The sequence below is a fragment of the Misgurnus anguillicaudatus genome, chromosome 3 (genome assembly GCF_027580225.2).
Source record: "Misgurnus anguillicaudatus chromosome 3, ASM2758022v2, whole genome shotgun sequence".
NCBI classification, from domain to species: Eukaryota; Metazoa; Chordata; class Actinopteri; order Cypriniformes; family Cobitidae; genus Misgurnus; species Misgurnus anguillicaudatus.
In genome coordinates, this window is record NC_073339.2 from 4,904,193 (window position 1) to 4,925,420 (window position 21,228).

At 37.4% G+C, this 21,228-nt stretch overlaps 2 protein-coding genes across 3 annotated transcripts; both read left to right on the forward strand.

Annotated features, from left to right (window-relative positions):
• The first annotated feature begins 1,161 nt into the window (after positions 1-1,161).
• LOC129443908 (myosin heavy chain, fast skeletal muscle) lies at positions 1,162-12,887 on the forward strand. The gene is made up of 40 exons (XM_073860171.1): positions 1,162-1,284; positions 2,602-2,648; positions 3,096-3,307; positions 3,412-3,712; positions 3,924-3,951; positions 4,081-4,192; positions 4,288-4,380; positions 4,468-4,531; positions 4,621-4,719; positions 4,803-4,900; positions 5,025-5,168; positions 5,261-5,380; positions 5,474-5,623; positions 5,713-5,883; positions 5,957-6,263; positions 6,360-6,433; positions 6,518-6,605; positions 6,679-6,796; positions 6,890-7,013; positions 7,114-7,250; positions 7,344-7,599; positions 7,682-7,924; positions 8,007-8,183; positions 8,276-8,421; positions 8,494-8,584; positions 8,673-9,062; positions 9,138-9,262; positions 9,334-9,454; positions 9,547-9,743; positions 9,822-10,005; positions 10,082-10,239; positions 10,316-10,448; positions 10,539-10,847; positions 10,940-11,143; positions 11,224-11,349; positions 11,486-11,656; positions 11,940-12,044; positions 12,129-12,224; positions 12,338-12,469; positions 12,699-12,887. Exons 3-40 carry the CDS (start codon positions 3,107-3,109, stop codon positions 12,720-12,722), a joined length of 5,817 nt encoding a protein of 1,938 aa, XP_073716272.1. The 5' UTR covers positions 1,162-1,284; positions 2,602-2,648; positions 3,096-3,106; the 3' UTR covers positions 12,723-12,887.
• A 1,109-nt stretch (positions 12,888-13,996) lies between these two features.
• On the forward strand, positions 13,997-20,669 carry LOC129443909 (uncharacterized). Of its 2 annotated transcripts, none has more exons than XM_055204164.2 (7): positions 13,997-14,178; positions 15,825-16,136; positions 16,200-16,283; positions 19,166-19,219; positions 19,488-19,601; positions 19,721-19,773; positions 19,873-20,669. In XM_055204164.2, the coding sequence occupies exons 1-7, from the start codon at positions 14,136-14,138 to the stop codon at positions 20,008-20,010; spliced, it is 798 nt and encodes a 265-aa protein (XP_055060139.2). In that variant the 5' UTR covers positions 13,997-14,135; the 3' UTR covers positions 20,011-20,669. The 2 variants fall into 2 exon arrangements, with proteins under 2 accessions (XP_055060139.2, XP_055060140.2); XM_055204165.2 differs by having other exon boundaries at positions 16,212-16,283.
• The last annotated feature ends 559 nt before the right edge of the window (positions 20,670-21,228 follow it).

A 21,228-nucleotide genomic window follows, 5' to 3' on the forward strand; every position in this document is an offset into this window, starting at 1 on the left:
AAGAGCTGAATATAAAACAGAGGTGCCTATTAATACTCATATATTTCATTGCATTCACGTGCTCATTTCTGAAACATTTACTGATATTTGCTGTCATTTTACAGTGAACAAGACATGTTTGAGTACATCAGTTGTTTGTGTGCTCTTGTGTTTTATAACAGTGTCTATTGTAAGGAGGGCTGGAAATGGCAGAAATTCACTTGGGGGACTCAAGGAGTTTGAAGGACGTAATATTAGATGACTTCTTAGATGGGTTTAAAATAACTAATATAATATTACAATTTTTTATATTCCTTGCTCTTATGTTTTCTTGAGTATTTAGTCACATAAAAGTATAACATAAACTGTTTCATCAGGTTAAAGAAAACTTGTAGAGTGTAAACATTTGGATATTTAGTTAATATTGAATAAGAGGTAAAATCTGAAAATGAAATTGATATATCAGTCATACAGCACTATGTGAAGTTTTATGTGACAAGCTTGATGATGCATTATTAAATAATAGAAGCAATAAAAATATGCATAATTTTAAATGCTATTAAGTTGTTTAAATATAATTCCTTTTCAATTCCACCATTACAAAAATTCTAACCAGTTTGAGGTGGAACTCAGATCTTCCTCGAAATTCACTCCCTGAACTTCGTCCTGCTATGCCCCCCACCCATTTCCACCACTGAGTATGATAGAGTTCATGTAAGACTGTGACCAGCAAAATAAACACAACTGCTTAATTCAGGATAAAATAATGTATAAAATAATATTTATAATGTGTGAATCGACACTGACATACCTGTATATCTAAAATTAGGAAAAAAGCATTCAAACTGAATGCATATCCAAATGCTGAGTGTTTAGGTAAAACTTCCCAGAACCTTAACCTTGACCTTGAACTAACCTTAACTAATTACACAAACAGTATTACATTTTTTAAATCCTTAATGCATAAGTTTATTCAAATAGTTGTCAAAGATTTAAACAAATATTAAATTCTTGATTGAACAAACCGATCCATTTAGCATTAGCCTATACAATGCTTGTGAATGTTTATAAACGTTATTTAATATTTCCAATAATTGTAACATAAGAAATGAGTCACGAAGATGGAAATAAATTATGTCCATAACAAATACAGATCTATAAATGGGAAATGGCAAGTGTCGCCACCCTTTACAGTGAATTCACATGACCAAATAGAGCCGGTGGATTCTGCTGAGTACACAGGAGCATCTCTATAAAAGAAAAAAGTTTCCCACTTCAACAAGACCTCATACAGACCCATCCACGGTAAGATAATTTACGACACCTTTAACTCTTACATGTATTATTATTTTAAGTGCATTGTTTTTTGTACTATACTGTACTGTATTATATTATAATACTGAACTGTTGTATAGGCTACTAGACTATACGTGATGAAAAAGGTCAAAATATTAAATGCAATAGATGAAATCCCCCAGAGTTAAATGAACACTTCTGGGTGTATATATGACTCCATCTTACAGAGTTTTAAAAAGTAACACTGAAGCAGAGTCAAACGCTGCAATCTTTCATTTTTGCATGTCTGTTACATGGATAATATGTTTAACTTTTAAACGACTGTTGTCAGATCAAAATGCAAATGCTACTATTCCAAACACCTGATTTAGTAGACAAATCTTCTTTCTGACATGATATATTCACAAGTCAAATGTATATTTACCACAAGAATTATCACAATAAATCTCCAGTTTGTGTTTAGATTAATTTGTAACTATTATGGTGATTAGTGTTTCCTTTAGTTAGGCATTTGTCCCTTGAATAGTGATGGCGAAGTGAAGCATTCTTGAAGCAGTAAAGCTTTCAACCCAATTGTATCGGAAGAGGTTCATTGTTGGAATCTCTTCGGGTCGGAGTTTGATGGGGATCTCTGCTGATGAAAGCGTTGTATCACAGAATGTTTCACAACCAAACAATGTATTAATTTTAGAAGCAAGACTTAATTGGTTGACAAATTGAGGATAGACTAATAAGTAAATTAATCAATTGGTTGCCGAACATCATGTGATACAACGCTTTCACCAGCAGAGGTCCTCATCGAGCTCTGATTTGAGTGGCTTCGAGTAATGAACCTTTTTCTGATACAATTGGGTTGAAAGCTTCACTTTGCCATTACTTGCTTTAATGCTTTAGGGATTTCTTACTTAAGAGAGACTTCATGACTTCTTATACAAATCTCATCAATGGTGACAGTAAATGGTAAAAAAGTTGCACATTTTTGTATTTACAGCACAGGGGCGATAGAACAAAATCATAATTTACATTCAGTGATTTTTTTTTTAGTTTAAGATCATTGAATCACAATACTTACCAACAAGTATATTACTGTACTGTATAACACTACATCGTACTATACTCAACAACATTATACTATAGTGTATATGTATATATGCGCTGTTTTATACAGCACTGTACTGCACTATATTATATTGTATGTACGCTATACTATACCGCACTATGCTATACTATATATATGCGCTAGACTATACTGCACTGTGTAAAGATGTGACTGTATATAAAGTGTAATTTTAACAGAAATTTTACAGCTATCTTCTATATGTTCAGGGAATAAGATCCTGGCCATCATTTCTCTGAACTGAGGCGGTGAAAAGGTACAACAAGCATTTGTTTTTTGTTTGTGTGATTTAATAAATATGCATGTAGAGCTCAGACTATGTAAACCCTGGCACTGATTTAATGTGATTTAGAAATCAAACATCTGAACACAACTGACTGAACGCTACTGTAAACATCCCTATGCTACAAATCCTTGAAATGATCGTTTGAGCCTTCATACAGTACAAATGTCTGTAATGCAAGATAAACATGGCTACTTAGAAGATCCTTGACCTTTCTGACATATTTTGCTAATTTCCTACACATTTAATTTGTGTTATTTAATGTTATTTGTGTTCATTTTAAAATGTGGAAAACAGTCTTGGTAAAGAATGAGAATTTGTGTTTCTGATAGAGTACGAATGTAAGTTTTACTGAAATTCAAAGAACAGAATCATTAAGTGCATGCTGATTCTTATACTTTTTATACTCTTATCCTTCAGCACAAGTCATCATGGGAGACGGTGAGATGGAGTGTTTTGGCCCGGCAGCCATTTTCCTCCGCAAACCAGAGAGAGAGAGAATAGAGGCTCAGAATGCCCCGTTTGATGCCAAAACAGCCTTCTATGTATCTGATGCAGAAGAGATGTACCTGAAGGGTACTCTTGTTAGCAAAGAGGGTGGCAAAGCTACCGTCAAAACTCATAGTGGGAAGGTACATTCAAAACTATAAACTGTGATGTTGAGAAACTACTTACTCTTATTAATATCTTGAGTCATGCTTAACTCATCCTGATAACTGCAGTTGTTTATTGTCAGACCGTCACCGTCAAAGACGATCAAATCTTTCCCATGAATCCACCCAAGTTTGACAAAATTGAGGACATGGCCATGATGACCCACCTCAATGAGGCTACTGTGCTGTATAATCTCAAAGAGCGTTACGCAGCATGGATGATCTATACCTACTCCGGTTTGTTCTGCGTCACTGTGAATCCATACAAATGGCTGCCGGTGTACGATGCAGTTGTTGTGTCCGGTTACAGGGGCAAGAAAAGAGTTGAAGCCCCACCCCACATCTTCTCCATCTCTGACAACGCCTACCAGTTCATGCTCACCGGTCAGACACTCTTTAAAACGTTTTTTAACAAATAACTAAACGTGTCTTTTAAGTGAACACAAAACTAAAATAAAAACATTTTTTACATTCTAGTCTGTGTGCGATTTCTCAATGCACATTAATTTTAAATATAACATGTTGTAACATGTAAGATCTCATCGTAATGTAATAACATGCTCTGTTACTAAACAACTTTAACATGTTTTCTTAGATCGTGAGAACCAGTCTATCCTAATTACGTAAGTTTAGAAATCTTTTCTAAGATTCCTTTATAATTCATGACAAATATTTCTAATGTACTTTGTATGAACTTTATACTATTGGAGTTCGAATGTACAGTGTCTTACATTTCCGTTTTCACACTACAGTGGAGAATCCGGTGCAGGAAAGACTGTCAACACCAAACGTGTCATCCAGTACTTTGCGACAATCGCTGTGGCTGGACCGAAGAAGGCAGAACATGTTCCGGGAAAAATGCAGGTTAGCAAACACACAATACTGTAAAAAAAAAAAAAAATTAAACAGTTTAGTGACACAACTGTTCTACATGATAAAATTACTTGTGTACGCCACAGGGTTCGCTGGAGGATCAAATCATCGCAGCCAACCCCCTGCTGGAGGCTTATGGTAATGCCAAGACTATAAGAAATGACAACTCGTCTCGTTTTGTAAGTTAAGTCTGATGAAATGCACTTACATATACCTTACACTAAGATGGCAGACCTTCAAAGGTGTCCTAAATAATTTCTTTTTAGGGTAAATTCATCAGGATTCACTTTGGGTCCACTGGCAAACTGGCATCAGCTGATATTGAAACTTGTAAGTAGCATTGTTTTAAAACAAAAACTTATTTTATTGTTAAACAAGCATGAATATTAATTATCTAAAGCCAATGTTCTCCTGTAAAGATCTGCTGGAAAAGTCAAGAGTAACATTCCAGCTGTCTGCTGAGAGGAGCTACCACATCTTCTATCAGCTCATGACGGGACACAAACCAGAACTGATCGGTGAGGAATCTACATTAGCATGTAATCCATAAAAAACAATGTCTAAGAGCAATGCTAATATAGTGCACATAAATGGCTTACAGAGGCGCTGCTCATCACCACCAACCCTTATGACTATCCAATGATCAGCCAGGGAGAAATCACTGTCAAGAGTATTGATGATGTGGAAGAATTCATTGCCACAGATGTACGTGGTAGAAGACAACATTATTATTCATTTGCATGAGTAAAAATTATGCTACCGCATGAGATGATGTAGTTTAAAAACACCTCACTTGGCTCTTACGTGTTATCTAAAAAAAAAAACAGATACTGCTATCGACATTCTGGGCTTCACTGCTGAGGAGAAAATGAGCATCTTCAAGCTGACAGGTGCTGTGATGCATCATGGCAGCATGAAGTTCAAGCAGAAGCAGAGAGAGGAGCAGGCTGAACCTGATGGCACTGAGGTGAGAGATGAACTATCTGAAGAGAGATGATACTTGTGTCACCGTACAAACATTAATTTACTGACCATTATCTGGAATTCACTCCTCATTTAGTGGCTGATAAAATCGCCTACCTCATGGGCCTGAACTCTGCAGACATGCTGAAAGCTCTGTGTTACCCCAGAGTGAAGGTCGGAAATGAGTTTGTGACCAAAGGCCAAACTGTACCACAGGTGATGATGAATAACACAATCAATGTCTACTAATCAGACAAAATCTAAAATCATCTAAGATCAAATTCATGACCTTTGTACACTTTTTCACAGGTGAATAACTCAGTCAGTGCTCTCAGCAAGTCAGTCTATGAGAAAATGTTCTTGTGGATGGTCGTCCGTATCAATGAGATGTTGGACACAAAGCAGGCCAGACAGTTCTTCATTGGTGTGTTGGACATCGCTGGATTTGAGATATTTGATGTAAGCATGGGTTACTTATAAGTTTCTAAGAAAAAAAAACATAAATGTAAAGATGTAAGATTGAGAATTTGCTTGTGTTGAAATGTTAGTACAACAGCTTGGAGCAGCTCTGCATCAACTTCACCAACGAGAAACTGCAACAGTTTTTCAATCATCACATGTTTGTGCTGGAGCAAGAGGAGTACAAGAAAGAAGGCATTGAATGGGAGTTCATTGACTTTGGAATGGACTTAGCTGCCTGCATTGAGCTTATTGAGAAGGTAAAAATAAAGACTTGACAAAACAATGTTTATTTTATGTTCTTCTACTTAAGCTTGAGTATTTCTCCACCAGCCAATGGGCATCTTCTCCATCCTTGAAGAGGAGTGCATGTTCCCCAAAGCCACAGACGTGAGCTTCAAAAACAAGCTGTACGATCAACATCTCGGCAAAAGCGGAGCTTTTCAGAAGCCCAAACCTGTCAAAGGCAAGGCAGAAGCTCACTTCTCTCTGGTGCACTACGCCGGCACTGTTGACTACAACATTACTGGCTGGTTGGACAAGAATAAGGATCCACTGAATGACTCTGTTGTGCAACTCTATCAGAAGTCATCAGTCAAGCTGCTGGCCCTCCTGTATGCCGCTCATGCAGGTGCTGAAGGTAAGAATGACAGAACAAGCGATGACAATACAATATGGGTGATATTAATTATAATATTAAATATTCATTAAATTGTATCGCCTTCACACAAAACAGCTGAAGGTGGCGGTGGAAAAAAAGGAGGCAAGAAGAAGGGTGGTTCATTCCAGACCGTGTCTGCATTGTTTAGGGTAAGTTTTCTCGACAGCAGGTAAATGTTGTATTTTAAGTTAGATTACTGTCCAAGTCAACACACAACAATATTGATTCTACAGGAGAACTTGGGCAAGCTGATGACAAACCTGAGGAGCACTCACCCTCACTTTGTGCGTTGCCTGATTCCCAACGAGTCCAAGACTCCAGGTAAAGACTCCTGAGTCAAATGTGCAATGATTGTTTAAGTTACTTTGGGAACTTATGGTCATCTCTGTTTTAGGTCTGATGGAGAACCACCTGGTTATCCATCAGCTGAGGTGTAATGGTGTGCTGGAGGGTATTAGAATCTGCAGAAAGGGTTTTCCCAGCAGAATCCTCTATGGTGATTTCAAGCAGAGGTATTGTGTTTAAGTTATCACAGTGTAACACATTAATATCACTACAAATACAGTCAAGTGCTATCACTAATGTTTCAAAACATTTGATTTTAGATACAAAGTATTGAATGCTAGTGTCATCCCAGAGGGACAGTTCATTGACAACAAGAAAGCTTCAGAGAAACTCTTGGGCTCTATTGACGTCGACCACACTCAGTATAAGTTTGGACACACCAAAGTATGTGATAGAAGTTTATTTGAAATCTTGAAGTCATTGTACGTGGACAGAGACAACAGGTTTGCTACCAGTTAAACTAAATCCTGTGGTGGGATTGCAGGTGTTCTTCAAAGCTGGTTTGCTGGGTACTCTTGAAGAGATGAGAGATGATAAACTAGCAGCGCTAGTAACCATGACTCAGGCTTTGTGCCGTGGATTCTTAATGAGGAAGGAGTTTGTCAAGATGATGGAGAGGAGGTACAATGCACTTGAATGAACTGACTAGTAAAAAAAATGAAATTAAATGAATTGGTTTCAAAGAGTGATGTTAACTGATGATATTTTACACAGAGAATCCATTTTCACCATCCAATACAACATCCGCGCATTCATGAATGTGAAACACTGGCCATGGATGAAGCTTTACTTCAAGATCAAACCTCTTCTGAAGAGTGCTGAGACAGAAAAAGAAATGGCAGCAATGAAGGAGAACTACGAGAAAATGAAGGAGGATCTAACCAAGGCACTAGCAAAAAAGAAGGAACTTGAGGAGAAAATGGTGTCACTCCTGCAAGAGAAAAATGATCTTCAATTGCAAGTAGCTTCTGTGAGTGCGGCAGTGCTTATAACCATATTTATAGATGTCAATAGGTTCAAAAAATTAACCTTGTCCTTATTCCTATGAATAGGAAGCTGATAATCTCACTGATGCTGAGGAGAGATGTGAAGGTCTTATCAAAAGCAAAATCCAGCTTGAGGCTAAACTCAAAGAGACAACCGAGAGACTGGAGGATGAGGAGGAGATCAATGCTGAACTGACTGCTAAGAAGAGGAAACTGGAAGATGAGTGCTCTGAACTAAAGAAAGATATCGATGACCTGGAGCTCACCTTGGCCAAAGTTGAAAAAGAGAAACATGCAACGGAAAATAAGGTTCTCATTTAATCACATCTTCTTAACACAGCTCATGTGTTTATACTTGAGAAGAAAACCACTGAACAATGTTTGCATTTAGGTGAAAAACCTGACTGAGGAGATGGCCTCTCAGGATGAGACCATTGCCAAGCTGACCAAAGAGAAGAAATCCCTCCAAGAGGCACACCAACAAACCCTTGATGACCTTCAGGCAGAGGAAGACAAAGTCAACACTCTGACTAAAGCCAAGACAAAACTTGAGCAGCAAGTGGATGATGTAAGATGTTTGGCATGAGAGTAAGACCTTAAATCAATGAAAGAAATTGATCTGATTGTAGTAGATTCTAATGTACTGGCTTTTGGGAACAGCTTGAGGGTTCATTGGAGCAAGAAAAGAAACTTCGTATGGACCTAGAGAGAGCCAAGAGGAAGCTTGAGGGTGATCTGAAACTGGCCCAGGAATCAATAATGGACCTGGAGAATGACAAACAACAATCAGACGAAAAGATCAAAAAGTGAGTTGAAGATAGAACATTTGTAAATCTAAACAATACACATTTTACAAAACCTTAATTTTGTTGAAACAGGAAGGACTTTGAGATAAGTCAACTGCTCAGCAAGATTGAAGATGAACAATCTTTGGGAGCACAGCTTCAGAAGAAGATCAAAGAACTTCAGGTAATGTCTTTCATATGTTAATCTTAAGTACATAACTGGGAAATTCACATTATCAGTATTTCAAGCTAAGTAGACATTTTAAAATCAGGCCCGTATTGAGGAGCTGGAAGAGGAAATTGAGGCAGAGCGAGCTGCTCGTGCTAAAGTGGAGAAGCAGAGAGCTGATCTCTCCAGGGAACTTGAAGAGATCAGCGAGAGGCTTGAGGAAGCTGGTGGTGCCACTTCTGCACAGATTGAGATGAACAAGAAACGTGAAGCAGAATTCCAGAAGTTGCGTCGTGATCTGGAAGAGTCCACCTTGCAACATGAGGCTACAGCGGCCGCTCTGCGTAAAAAGCAGGCTGACAGCGTGGCCGAGCTTGGAGAACAGATCGACAACCTCCAACGTGTCAAGCAAAAGCTGGAGAAGGAGAAGAGTGAGTACAAGATGGAGATTGATGACTTATCAAGCAACATGGAGACTGTGGCCAAATCAAAGGCTAACCACAACTAGAGAATCATTAATTGAAAATGTACAATGAGACAACATGTGTAAAACATTGTATTTTGTTAGGCTAACTTAGAAAAGATGTGCCGCACTCTTGAAGACCAACTGAGTGAAATCAAGTCCAAGAATGATGAAAATGTTCGCCAGCTCAATGACACGAGTGCCCAAAAAGCAAGACTTGTTACTGAGAATGGTTAGTGAACAACAACATTTTGTTTTACATAAAATGATCAATACATTTATTAACACAAAGCGGATTAACTGGTGAATTGGCTCGCCAGCTGGAGGAGAAAGAAGCTCTTGTTTCTCAGCTGACCAGAGGAAAACAGGCATTCACTCAGCAGATTGAAGAACTCAAGAGACACATTGAGGAGGAACTTAAGGTAAATCACAACACATAGTGAAATGTATTTCCATTTCAAGAAAACCAAGGAGACAGAGACTTCAATTGCAAATTAAACATGTACGATTTAAGGCCAAGAACGCCCTGGCCCATGCTGTCCAGTCTGCCCGCCATGATTGTGACCTGCTCAGAGAGCAGTATGAAGAGGAACAAGAGGCAAAAGCTGAACTTCAGCGTGGAATGTCTAAGGCCAACAGTGAGGTGGCTCAGTGGAGAACCAAATATGAGACTGATGCTATCCAACGCACAGAGGAGCTTGAGGAAGCCAAGTATGCACAAATGCAACATTTAAGTAAATGAATTCACTTCTGATAAACCAAGACATAATTTCATACAATTTTCCACAGGAAAAAGCTGGCCCAGCGTCTCCAGGATGCTGAAGAATCTATTGAGGCTGTAAACTCCAAATGTGCTTCTCTGGAAAAGACCAAACAGCGATTGCTGGGTGAAGTCGAGGACCTCATGATTGATGTGGAGAGAGCAAATGCATTGGCCGCCAACTTGGACAAGAAGCAGAGAAACTTTGACAAGGTAAGGAAAACATGATATCTAAAAATCTAAACTTCAAATGCATGAACTTTAATGATTACGTTTCTATTATTGTCAGGTCCTGGCAGAGTGGAAACAGAAGTATGAGGAAAGTCAGGCTGAGCTGGAAGGTGCTCAGAAAGAAGCTCGTTCCCTCAGCACTGAGCTTTTCAAAATGAAGAACTCTTATGAAGAAACTATTGATCACCTGGAGACTCTGAAGAGGGAGAACAAGAATTTGCAACGTAAATGGCACTTTTAATTTACACATCATTAAAAAGAAGCATTGAAACTACAACTTTTATAACTGTATTTTGCAACAGGAGATTTCTGACCTTACTGAGCAGCTTGGAGAGACCGGAAAGAGCATTCATGAGTTAGAGAAAGCCAAGAAGACAGTGGAGGCTGAGAAATCAGAGATCCAGACTGCACTGGAAGAAGCAGAGGTAAATCCACATTAAAACCATTCAAGAATATATTACTTACCCCATCTCACTCTTCTAGTATGTTAATAAAACCTCACTACTGTTTATCAGGGCACTCTGGAACATGAAGAAACCAAGATTATTCGTGTCCAGCTGGAGCTGACCCAGATCAAAAGTGAGATAGACAGAAAGATTGCTGAGAAAGATGAGGAGATTGAGCAAATCAAGAGGAACAGCCAACGAGTGATTGATTCCATGCAAAGCACTTTGGACGCTGAGGTCAGGAGCAGAAACGATGCCCTGAGAGTTAAGAAAAAGATGGAGGGAGATCTCAATGAGATGGAGATTCAGCTGAGCCATGCAAACCGCCAGGCTGCTGAAGCCCAGAAACAGCTCAGGAACGTCCAAGGCCAGCTCAAGGTACAGTTCTTTCTGTAAAATGTCTCCACATAATGTTTATTTGTCTCAATTAGAATCAAAGCATGAATATTGACACCCTAAACATGCCACAGGATGCCCAACTTCACCTTGATGAAGCAATCAGAGGACAGGAAGATATGAAGGAACAGGTTGCCATGGTGGAGCGCAGGAATAACCTGATGCAAGCAGAGATTGAGGAGCTGAGAGTTGCACTGGAGCAAGCTGAGAGAGGCCGCAAAGTGGCCGAGCAGGAGCTTGTGGATGCCAGTGAGCGTGTGGGACTTCTGCACTCTCAGGTAACTAACTCACTAACCTTGAGAATGTCTGTTTGAAGGTAAGAGTGAGGTTTCTGACTAAAGCTGTTATTGTCTCTCAGAATACAAGTCTTATTAACACCAAGAAGAAGCTTGAGACTGATCTGGTCCAGGTTCAAGGTGAGGTGGATGATGCTGTCCAGGAGGCCAGAAATGCAGAGGATAAAGCCAAGAAGGCCATCACTGATGTGAGTGTTTGCTACAGTCTACTTTCAATATAGATTTTCTTCTAAAGAAGCATATGCATCCATATCATTTCCAACATAATGCTTTGATGTGTCTTTGTCCTAAAGATAAGTTAATGATATTTGGCACTCATTCCAGGCTGCCATGATGGCTGAGGAGCTAAAGAAGGAGCAGGACACCAGTTCTCACCTAGAGAGGATGAAGAAGAACATGGAGATTACGGTCAAAGACCTGCAACACCGTCTGGATGAGGCTGAGAGTCTGGCCATGAAAGGGGGAAAGAAACAGCTCCAGAAACTGGAGGCCAGGGTAGGTTATGTTCAGGTGCTCAGAAGAATTGAGTCTCACAAGTCCTGACCATGGCAGAGATCATATGCCATGCTATAACATTGAGAAGTGGACATTACTAACAAAATATGGTTAGCACCACCAACAAATAGAACCAGAGAGTTACCCACAGTGACTACAGACAAGTGAAGTGACAAAAATAGTGAGAAGTTCTAGTGATGTTGCACAATATATCAGCACTTGTTTGGTTTAAGCAGTCAAAAAAATGGAGCAAAACTTACTGTATCATGCTTCTTTACTGAAGGTGCGTGAGCTGGAGTCTGAAGTCGAGTCTGAACAGAGACGTAGTGCTGAAGCTGTTAAAGGAGTGCGCAAATACGAGAGGAGAGTGAAGGAACTCACCTATCAGGTACTTATTATTTATATACAGCAGTAACAACAGATGAGTCAATCCACCATGCTGGATAGTAATTTAACCTCTTTCACCTATCAGACTGAAGAAGATAAGAAGAATGTGACCCGACTACAAGATCTGGTGGACAAGCTGCAGCTGAAAGTCAAGGCCTACAAGCGTCAAGCTGAGGAATCTGTGAGTGGTGGTTTTGTGTTTGAACATTGTGAGATCTTGCGGGGTCATCTTAAAAGTTCATGAATCAAACGAGAAGATCCAAATTAACTAACAATGTACATCTCAATTTACAGGAGGAGCAGGCCAACACTCACCTGTCCAGATACAGGAAGGTGCAGCATGAGATGGAGGAGGCTCAGGAACGCGCTGATATTGCAGAGTCCCAGGTCAACAAGCTGAGAGCCAAGAGCCGTGACATTGGGAAGGTGAGTGCCACCTGGTGGTACTGTAACCAAACTGCTACCTCAAATAAATGCAAAATAAACACATACATGCATAAAGTCTGAGGCTACACTATTAAATTTAAACTGGAAATAAATGCCTTTATTAATTTAGTAAAATGCACAATAGGATAAATTTACTAATGGTGTAAGATTGTGTAGCTTTGTATAAAGAATAATTTAGTAAAATGTATGCATTTTGTCTTTTTTTAAGGGAAAAGAAATGGGAGAGGAGTAAAACCTGAAGCTTTGAAGATTCACAACAGAAATTAATCATAAAATATGAATTACTTGTAACTAATAAAAAGTTGTTGTGTTATACAATTGTGTTATTGTAGTTATTGTAAAACAATTGTAAAGTCAAAACAAAAAAATAAAAAACACCAGGTTGACATGAAAAATATGAATGCCTTTATCTCACCACTTCTCTTAAAAATTTCCCAGAAATAATAGACACAACGATACTGTCATGTTTGCACTAAGCATGATTTTTTTCCCCAAACCAGTTCAGATAGGAGTTTTACTTAAACATTAGCTCAAGAGCAGAAAGAAATTTGATTGGTTCACAAAAATTACCAATGAAAGTCCTCAAGCGGAGCCTTCAAGGCAGCTTCTGCAGTGAAGCAGTTCGAGCTCACCGTTGGTCAAGTGAGTAGCGCAGATGGTTAGATAGGAATGTGACTGATTTTGAATTCAGCTGAACTTTTTACGTTGGCAGAAAAAATTTCTGGGAGGGGGGGCCCGAGGACTGGAGTTGAAAACCACTGAACTAAAGCATGGTGATAGCGGCAAAAGTGAAAGATTGCCGCTTTTAACTCTTTAACACTTTGTAAGATGGAGTCATATATACACACAGCAGTGTTAATTTATCTATTGCATTTAATATTGTGACTTCCTTCATGATTTTATTATTACTTTTTCCAGAAAAAGAAACAGTCTATAAGAAATTAGAGAATTAAAAATGATGATTTGGTCTCCATGAAAAACAATATTTTAACTTTGTTTCAATGTAATTTTTATCTTGGGCTGAAGAACTATTTTCATTGATATTAAATAAAAATAATCGTTTCAACCAAAGCAAAAATAGAATAAATTTAGCTATAACAAATTACAAACTTGTAACAGAGTTGATCCAAAATGGATTTCATAATATGACCCCTTTAAACAGCATGTTTAAACCACAAATTGTGATTGCGCAGAAACTTGCAAGTGAACCAAGAATTGTCATTGCAACCCACTGTTTAAAAATCCCCCTTTACTTAAAGACTGCTCTGACTCTGCGACAGCCTCCTCGAATTTATTAATTTTCAGGTAAGATTTCTGCCAAAGGTTATGAAAGAGATTGGTGTTTGAATTGAGATCATGATCTTTCTTTTACAATTAATCGTGTAGCCCTAATTACAGCACAAACTGGGAATGTCTCACCATATCAAGAGTGTACAAGAGGAAGTGTTCGGGTTTCATGGTGGGTGTCTAGAAACTAGCATACATGTGAAAGTTTGAGAACTAAAGACACAAACATGTTTACTAGTGAACTACATGTATAACACAAGTTCATCAGTACCGTGTAATACAGGACATTCAGCTTTATAGCAGACAATATAACTGAAACTGGACTTTACAGAAGAAAACAAGGGGATTAGTGCTCAAAATGAAGCTCTTTTGCATTCTCTCATACTGGATATTTCTGGCAGGTCAGTTCTCCCTCCGGGAACAATTATTTTTGGTTGGCACAATGAGAGCGAGTGTTAGGTGGTGATTCCTTAAAACATCTAAAACTACTTCAAATGAAAGAATAGTAGGGCTGTGAAGCAAGTTAGAATTGTGATTTAATTAATTCCATGATGTGTTGATTAATAATTTAATTCATCACATTAAATAACACATAAATATTGACATGTAACTTAAAAAGAGATACTACCCTCAAATTTGATCAAATAAACAGTGCTTTTATGTTTTTCAGGATTGTCTGTAGTTTTTTTAGGTACAGAAATTACATGTAAAATAATATTGCATATTCTTTACTGTATACATTAAATATAGATTTCTTATTGTTAAATATATATACTTATTAAAGTTACAAAAGTTAATCAGTCAGATTGTGTTTAAAAGAATATTTGTGGTATTTTAAGATAATTTTGTGTAATTATGTCAGTTTAAGTCCAAAAAACATTTGCAAGCTGTATTTTGAATTTACGCGTATACTTGCACATTGTCTGGAGTCTTGAGATGTCTCTCGCTTTAGATGTGCGCAAACACAAAGCTTGTCAAACAGCGTTTGAGTGCTGCATTGAGATTTGTTTGGGTTATCTTGTGCTTAAAGAGCACCTGTCGTCCGATTCACAATTTTACATTTCCTTTTGTATGTAAGTTTGTATTAGTTCATGTTAATCATATGCAAAAGGTACAAACCCCAAAGTAAACAATGACGCGAGTTATCATCTCCAACGTAAATCTCATTACTTGGGCAACAACAAACACACAGATTATAGGCAACAATTTACTTCCTGTGATTGGTGACATAGATAAGACCGACATTATCATAATTCCTCCCGCGTGGACTCACAGCCTGTAAGTTAACTCCTGTTAGCATTGCATTGTGAGTGAATCCTTTAAACATGGTAAGGAGCGTCACTTTTCCGGCTGACGTCAGAGGTATTCAGGCCAATCACAAAGTACAGATTAGCTGGCCATTCAGGGACACATCGCTTTTCAGATCGATGAGCTTTGTACAAAATCAGTGTGTTTTAAGAAGACACAGATATCTGGAGCTACAAAAATATACGATATGTGGAAAATAATGTTTTTTTAACCATAAACCAAACATATTGTATTATACCAAATATACAAAATAACATTGTTTTTTAGCAATGAATTAGGTGCCCTTTAAATATTTAAATTGGCAAGGCCTCACAGCATGTGAAATGATAAACTTAAAATGACAATGCAGCACTGACTCAATCGGGGCATTAAAAGCGTTGTAAAGTTTTGAACGCATTAATTTCCCCTCATAATCAATGGGTTAAATTAACAGCCTTAAAAAAAACAAGCAGGTGGTAAAGAAATCATGCATTTAATGTAGAACTTTCAAGTAAAAATATAAACAGGTATTTGTTCAAAAGAATAACTGAAATCTTATAGAGGAAGTGATAGTTCACATGTAATTTTCCAAGTAAGTGCTGTGTGTCAATACAAGTAATAAATATGGATGCCTATCCCAGAATCAAACCTTTCTTCTTCTAAAACAAGTGCCAGAAACAAAAAAATGTACAAGGATTTAAAGTGTAGCGAAGGGAGGAGGGTCAACAAAACAGACAAAATATTTTATCTTATTTTACAGAAATCAAGACTTCAACTACTGATGAAATTTCTCTTCATGGATACACAGGACAACACATCATAGTTTCATGCTCTCATGCTTATGCCCTGAACAACAGAAAGTATTTCTGCAGAGATCCATGTAAAAACCAAGATATTCTAGTTTCATCTGATCGATCACCTAACAGGAGATTTGCACTGAAGGATTATGGGACAGGAATGTTCACAGTGACCATCACTGATCTACAGGAGTCAGACTCTGGGATTTACTGGTGTGGAGTGGACAGAGTCGTTAAAGACACATATCACGAGGTCAATCTGAGAGTATCTAAAGGTAAAAAATATAAGCAATTCACTGCCAACTTACTTTTAATTTAACAAATTAACACACAAACAGTGTCTTTACCAGGGATCGTTTCTGAGATTTACCTGACCACACAAACAGATTCCACATCCTCAACCAGTGAAACCAGCACACCAGGTACTGAAACACACAACTCTGTCCATCACTTAATAACTGCATTTCTATTTGGATTTCTGTGTTAATCGTCAAGTTAAAAGTCAATTAAAAACATAGTTTGTTGTTGTTCTCCAACAAGCTGTTTTTGACAGTGTGCACCCAACACTGGAATGACTTACACTGCAATTCATTGACTTGCTACTAGAGACTGGCTCCAAAAGGGAGTCAATCCCATAGACCCCAATATTAAAATTACCAACTCTACAGCAAAAATATGTTTGCTGCTACCCAGTCTCACAAAATCATGTACCTATAGTCACATACATTTTTATTATTTTTTTGTGATACTGTCACGAATTTCTGTTTATGTGTCATTGTCACATATTGGTTACTCAACTGCTTTGGTGTTTGCATTAGGATGTCACTTTAAGTATTGGTTTATAAAAAAAATGTCTGATTATTTTTTTATATTTTTTTAAATGTTAAATCATTGTCGCCTGGCGTTAGGGTTAGAGTTGGGTTTGGGTAAGGATGCCATTTTATGTAACCCTAAATCGAAGTGACAGTGGTAAGAAAATAGGACAAAACAACCAGTTACCAATATGTCACAATGACATAAACAGAAATTTGTGATCCGATCACGAAAAACCACAGACATTTGTGACAGTATCACGAAAAAGAATAAAAAAATTACATGACTACAGGTACGTCATTTCATGTGACTGGGCTGTTTACAACCTGGTACAAGACGTGGTTTTGGTCTATAGCTAATTTTGCCATTCTTGACAACTGAGCAGGTAAATAATTTTGTAAAACATCAATATAAATAATATTAAAGGGGCCATAGTATGAAAATCTGACTTTTTCCATGTTTCCATGCTTTAATTGGGTCCCCAGTGCTTCAATCAACCTAGAAAACGTGAAAAAGAACAAACGAGTAACTTAGTTTTGTATCAGTGTTTGAATTTCATCCACTCATTTGCATTTTAAAGGACACACCCAAAAATGGCACATTTCTGTTCACTCATAACTGTTACTTAGATCTAACTCTAACTCAAAAAAGGCAACATTTTCCCACTAATTTTGTAAGTTTATTGAACTAACTGATATTTTGAGTAAAGACAACTTAATAATATGCATTAATATGGATTTCAAACAATGTCCAAGATATCATCATATTATACACAGACTTAATTAAAATAGGTAATTAAAAAAAAGAAATACTAGTTAATGTCTTCTGATTTATTAATTAATTTTATTATTATATTATTTATGGTTTGTTGTTATTCTATTATTCCGTGAGATGAGGGCACAAAACGTTTATTCAATTAACGCACCCACCCAGTTTCGTTTTGGCAGCTTTAAAGTGCAACATACTTACAAGAACCAGTCTTCTTAACAATGGTAACTACAAAACCCAAAAGAAGAAACAGAAACTCTTCCATATCTCGAAGATAAATGAACATTAAACACTAACAAGTCTTTCTTTTTAGTTAAAAGCACATAAAATAGAGTTTAAATTCAAATTCTACTCTCCAAATGCAGTATCGTGCAAAGCATGCTGGTAACTAATAATAAAATCACATAGTTTCAACACAAAATTATTAAAGGGGACATATTATGAGATTTTTTTAAGATGTAAACTAAATCTTAATCTAGGTCTGAGCAAAAGTGTGCCGTTTTGGGTGATTCATTTAAAATGCAAATGAACGGATGAAGTGCAAGCACTGATCACAATGATGGTTGTTTGTTGCAATTGAAACTCAATTGTGCTGTGAATTATTTTCTCTCTCTCTCTCTTTCTTTCTGTACTAAATGGCTGTGCTGTGGTTGGATAGTGCAGATAAAGGGGCAGTATTATCCTATTGTGACATCACAATAGGAGCCAAATTACAATTACCTATTTTGTCACATGCTTGCAGAGAATGGTTTACCAAAACTAAGTTACTGGGTTGATCTTTTTCACATTTTCTAGGTTGATAGAAGCACTGGGGACACAATTATAGCACTTAAACATGGAAAAAGTCAGATTTTTATAATTCGACTCGGCGCAGTAACACCCTCCCTCTCCCATTATGAGAGGGAGAAGGGGAGCGGACTTTTCAGGCGAGTCGAAGTACTTCCAAAAGTGCTATTACGCCATAAAATATAGTTCCTCTTTTAAATCCGCTTAGAAAAGCGCTACGTTTTATTTTGTACCACCAAACTTGCTTGTATAACTACTCGTCTTAAATAGGAAAACCGTTGATGTGTTTGGTCACTTCTAACTTTATCTCTAAATGGTACCATTGAATGAGTGGGGCTAAGCTAAATGCTATCGAAGCGTCGCAGCGCGCTCCAGTGCTTACGTGCACGCACACAGATGATAGAGGGATGTATCAACAATTCTTAGTTAAGGTAATAACATATTTTAATATTGAAAATGAGTAGACTATTCCTTTAAATGCACACAAGTAATGATTTTAGTGAGGCATGTTTGTTAAAACTAGTTATATTTTCTAATTAAACTAAGGCCTAGTCCTGGTTTAAGCTAATCTCTGTCCGGGAAACCACCCCTATGTGTCTAAAATGATTACCCAAAAAAATCTGATCTTTCATCTCCCTATTGAAAACAAAAAACCTCATAGTGCTTGTGGAAAAAGTATGTAAACCTTTGAGTTAAAGACCTCAAAAAAGCTAATTGGAGTCTGGTTTTAGCACACATGGAGTCTCATTAATATTATACATTTGAATGTGTGGACTACAGCTGCTTTGACTGATAAAAACCCCTCAAACTTTTGGAGTTTGCTCTGCAACATGCTTATGTGAGCCATGCCTCGCCAAAAGAGCTTTCAGAATTGTTGCTTTACATAAACCATTCAGTAGTAACGGTTAAATGATTTTGCTTTCTACTCCCTTTTAAGGTGTTGTCAATGCATCATCACCTGTTGCTTTTACTGACAAAGACACAAAAGCAGGTGAGCTAGTTTCTTTTTTTAAATATATTAATTCTCATCAAATTCTTTGCAGTGACTTGTATTACTGATTTTCTTTTTGTTTTAATAACTATCATGAATATCAGGTGGAAAGAAAACAATCTCCTCTCTATGCTGCAAAATACTGTAGTGTTCCTGTTTAAATAGTCAGCGACATTTACTGAAGCAGACAGTGTTCAGAACTGTTAAATAGTGAAAGACAAAATATCAACCCCTCCTTAAATCTTCTTCATCTGTGCATTATTTCTAGTCCATGCAGATTCTGTCCTCTATGCGGTTGGAGCTGGGCTTCTAGCTGTGATTGTATTTTCTGTTGTACTGGTCTGCATTTTTTGGTACAAAAAGAGAGTAAAGACATCAGCAGGTGTGAAACACTCATGCACACACCTGCGTAACATCAATAAATTAACAACATTTTAATATCACAATAATATATAACAACAAACTAATTTCAGAGGACATATTTTCTTTGGCTCATTTCAGGATGTGTGTCAGCACCATCTACACACACGGCTAATGATTATAAAATTGAGGAGGTGAGTGACACAACTAGATGACCTGCATGTCTGCTACAGTATGCTGCAAACATTATTATTGTTTCAAAATATTATTTGTGTTTTATGTGTTTAATTCAGAGCAACTGTGATTACGAGAATGATCCACAAGAGAGACCGAATGCAACCACAGAGAAATCTAAAAACAAGACTAAAGGCTTTCAGAGGCAAACAGATCCGGTCTACGTGAATATGTGTCAACACTATGGCAGATCCTAACAAGGACTGGGCACAAAAATCGATTTATCAAAAGCACAGAATTTTTTTTTTTTTACATTTCCTCATTAATATTACTGTTAATAATATTATTATTATCATATTACTGTTGTACTGAAAATGATTAGAGATGCATCAAAATATCGGATAATAATCGGTATTGGACGAATAAACAATTTTTAACAAACTAGGCCGATAGTTTAAAAACTGCAGTCATTGATGATATATCAGAGAACAGGAAAATGCAATGAATTTGTATAGAAAATGTAAAGAAACATCACTAACTTTATATTTGCTGTTTTTGACCTTCTAACCACTTCTAGAATGATACTTTGTTTCCTTATTTTAAATAAAAACTAACGATTGTAAATATCACCCTTCAAAGGGGTCATAGTCTGAAAATCAGAAATTTTCCATGTTTAAGTGTTATAATTGGGTCCCCAGTGCTTCTATCTACCTAGAAAATGTAACAAAGATCAACCCAGTAACTTTGTTTGAGTAAGCCATTTTCTGCAAGTATGTGAAAAATTAGGTTGTTCAGATTTCGCTTGTTTTGTGAGGTAGGTTGCAAGGCGAATTAGAATCAGGTCTTGCAGTCTCTACTAATGAGCTGAAGATTTAAGCCAGGTGTGTGTAATTAGGGAGACATGCAAATTGTGCAGTACTAGCCCTGCAAGCAAGCCTACAATGGCCCTTTAAGGGCCCACTTAGGGCTAGTCTAAGGGCCCCGCGCAGGTTTGCTCATTGGCAAAACGTTGGCCCTTTAGCGCTGGCCCTGCACGGGCAGCCCTCACTTAGTCCCCAGGAAGCCCTCATACAGAAAAATCCCCAGAGTTAAATGAACACTGCTGGATGTGTATACTGTCCCACCTTACAGAGTTCTAAAAAGCAACAATGAAGCAGAACCAAAAGCTCTGCCACTCTCCCTCTCAACATCTCTGTCTAAAATTGCATTTCACATCCTGTAGAGTCACCTTCTTAACTTATGTTAAGATGTTGGCTGTTTCATTTAAAGTCACCATAATTGTGATCAGTGGTTGTCTTAATCGGACTTTGACTCTTGACCGTTGGCTTAGTGTTTTCTAACTGCTATGTCTAAGTGTGTTTAAAACACATGTTATAGCAAAGAAAATGCAATTGTAGTTGAATATTGATGGTTGATACATAAACATTGTCAAACATAATCATTTAATGAACAGATTTATTAATATAGTTTTCCCC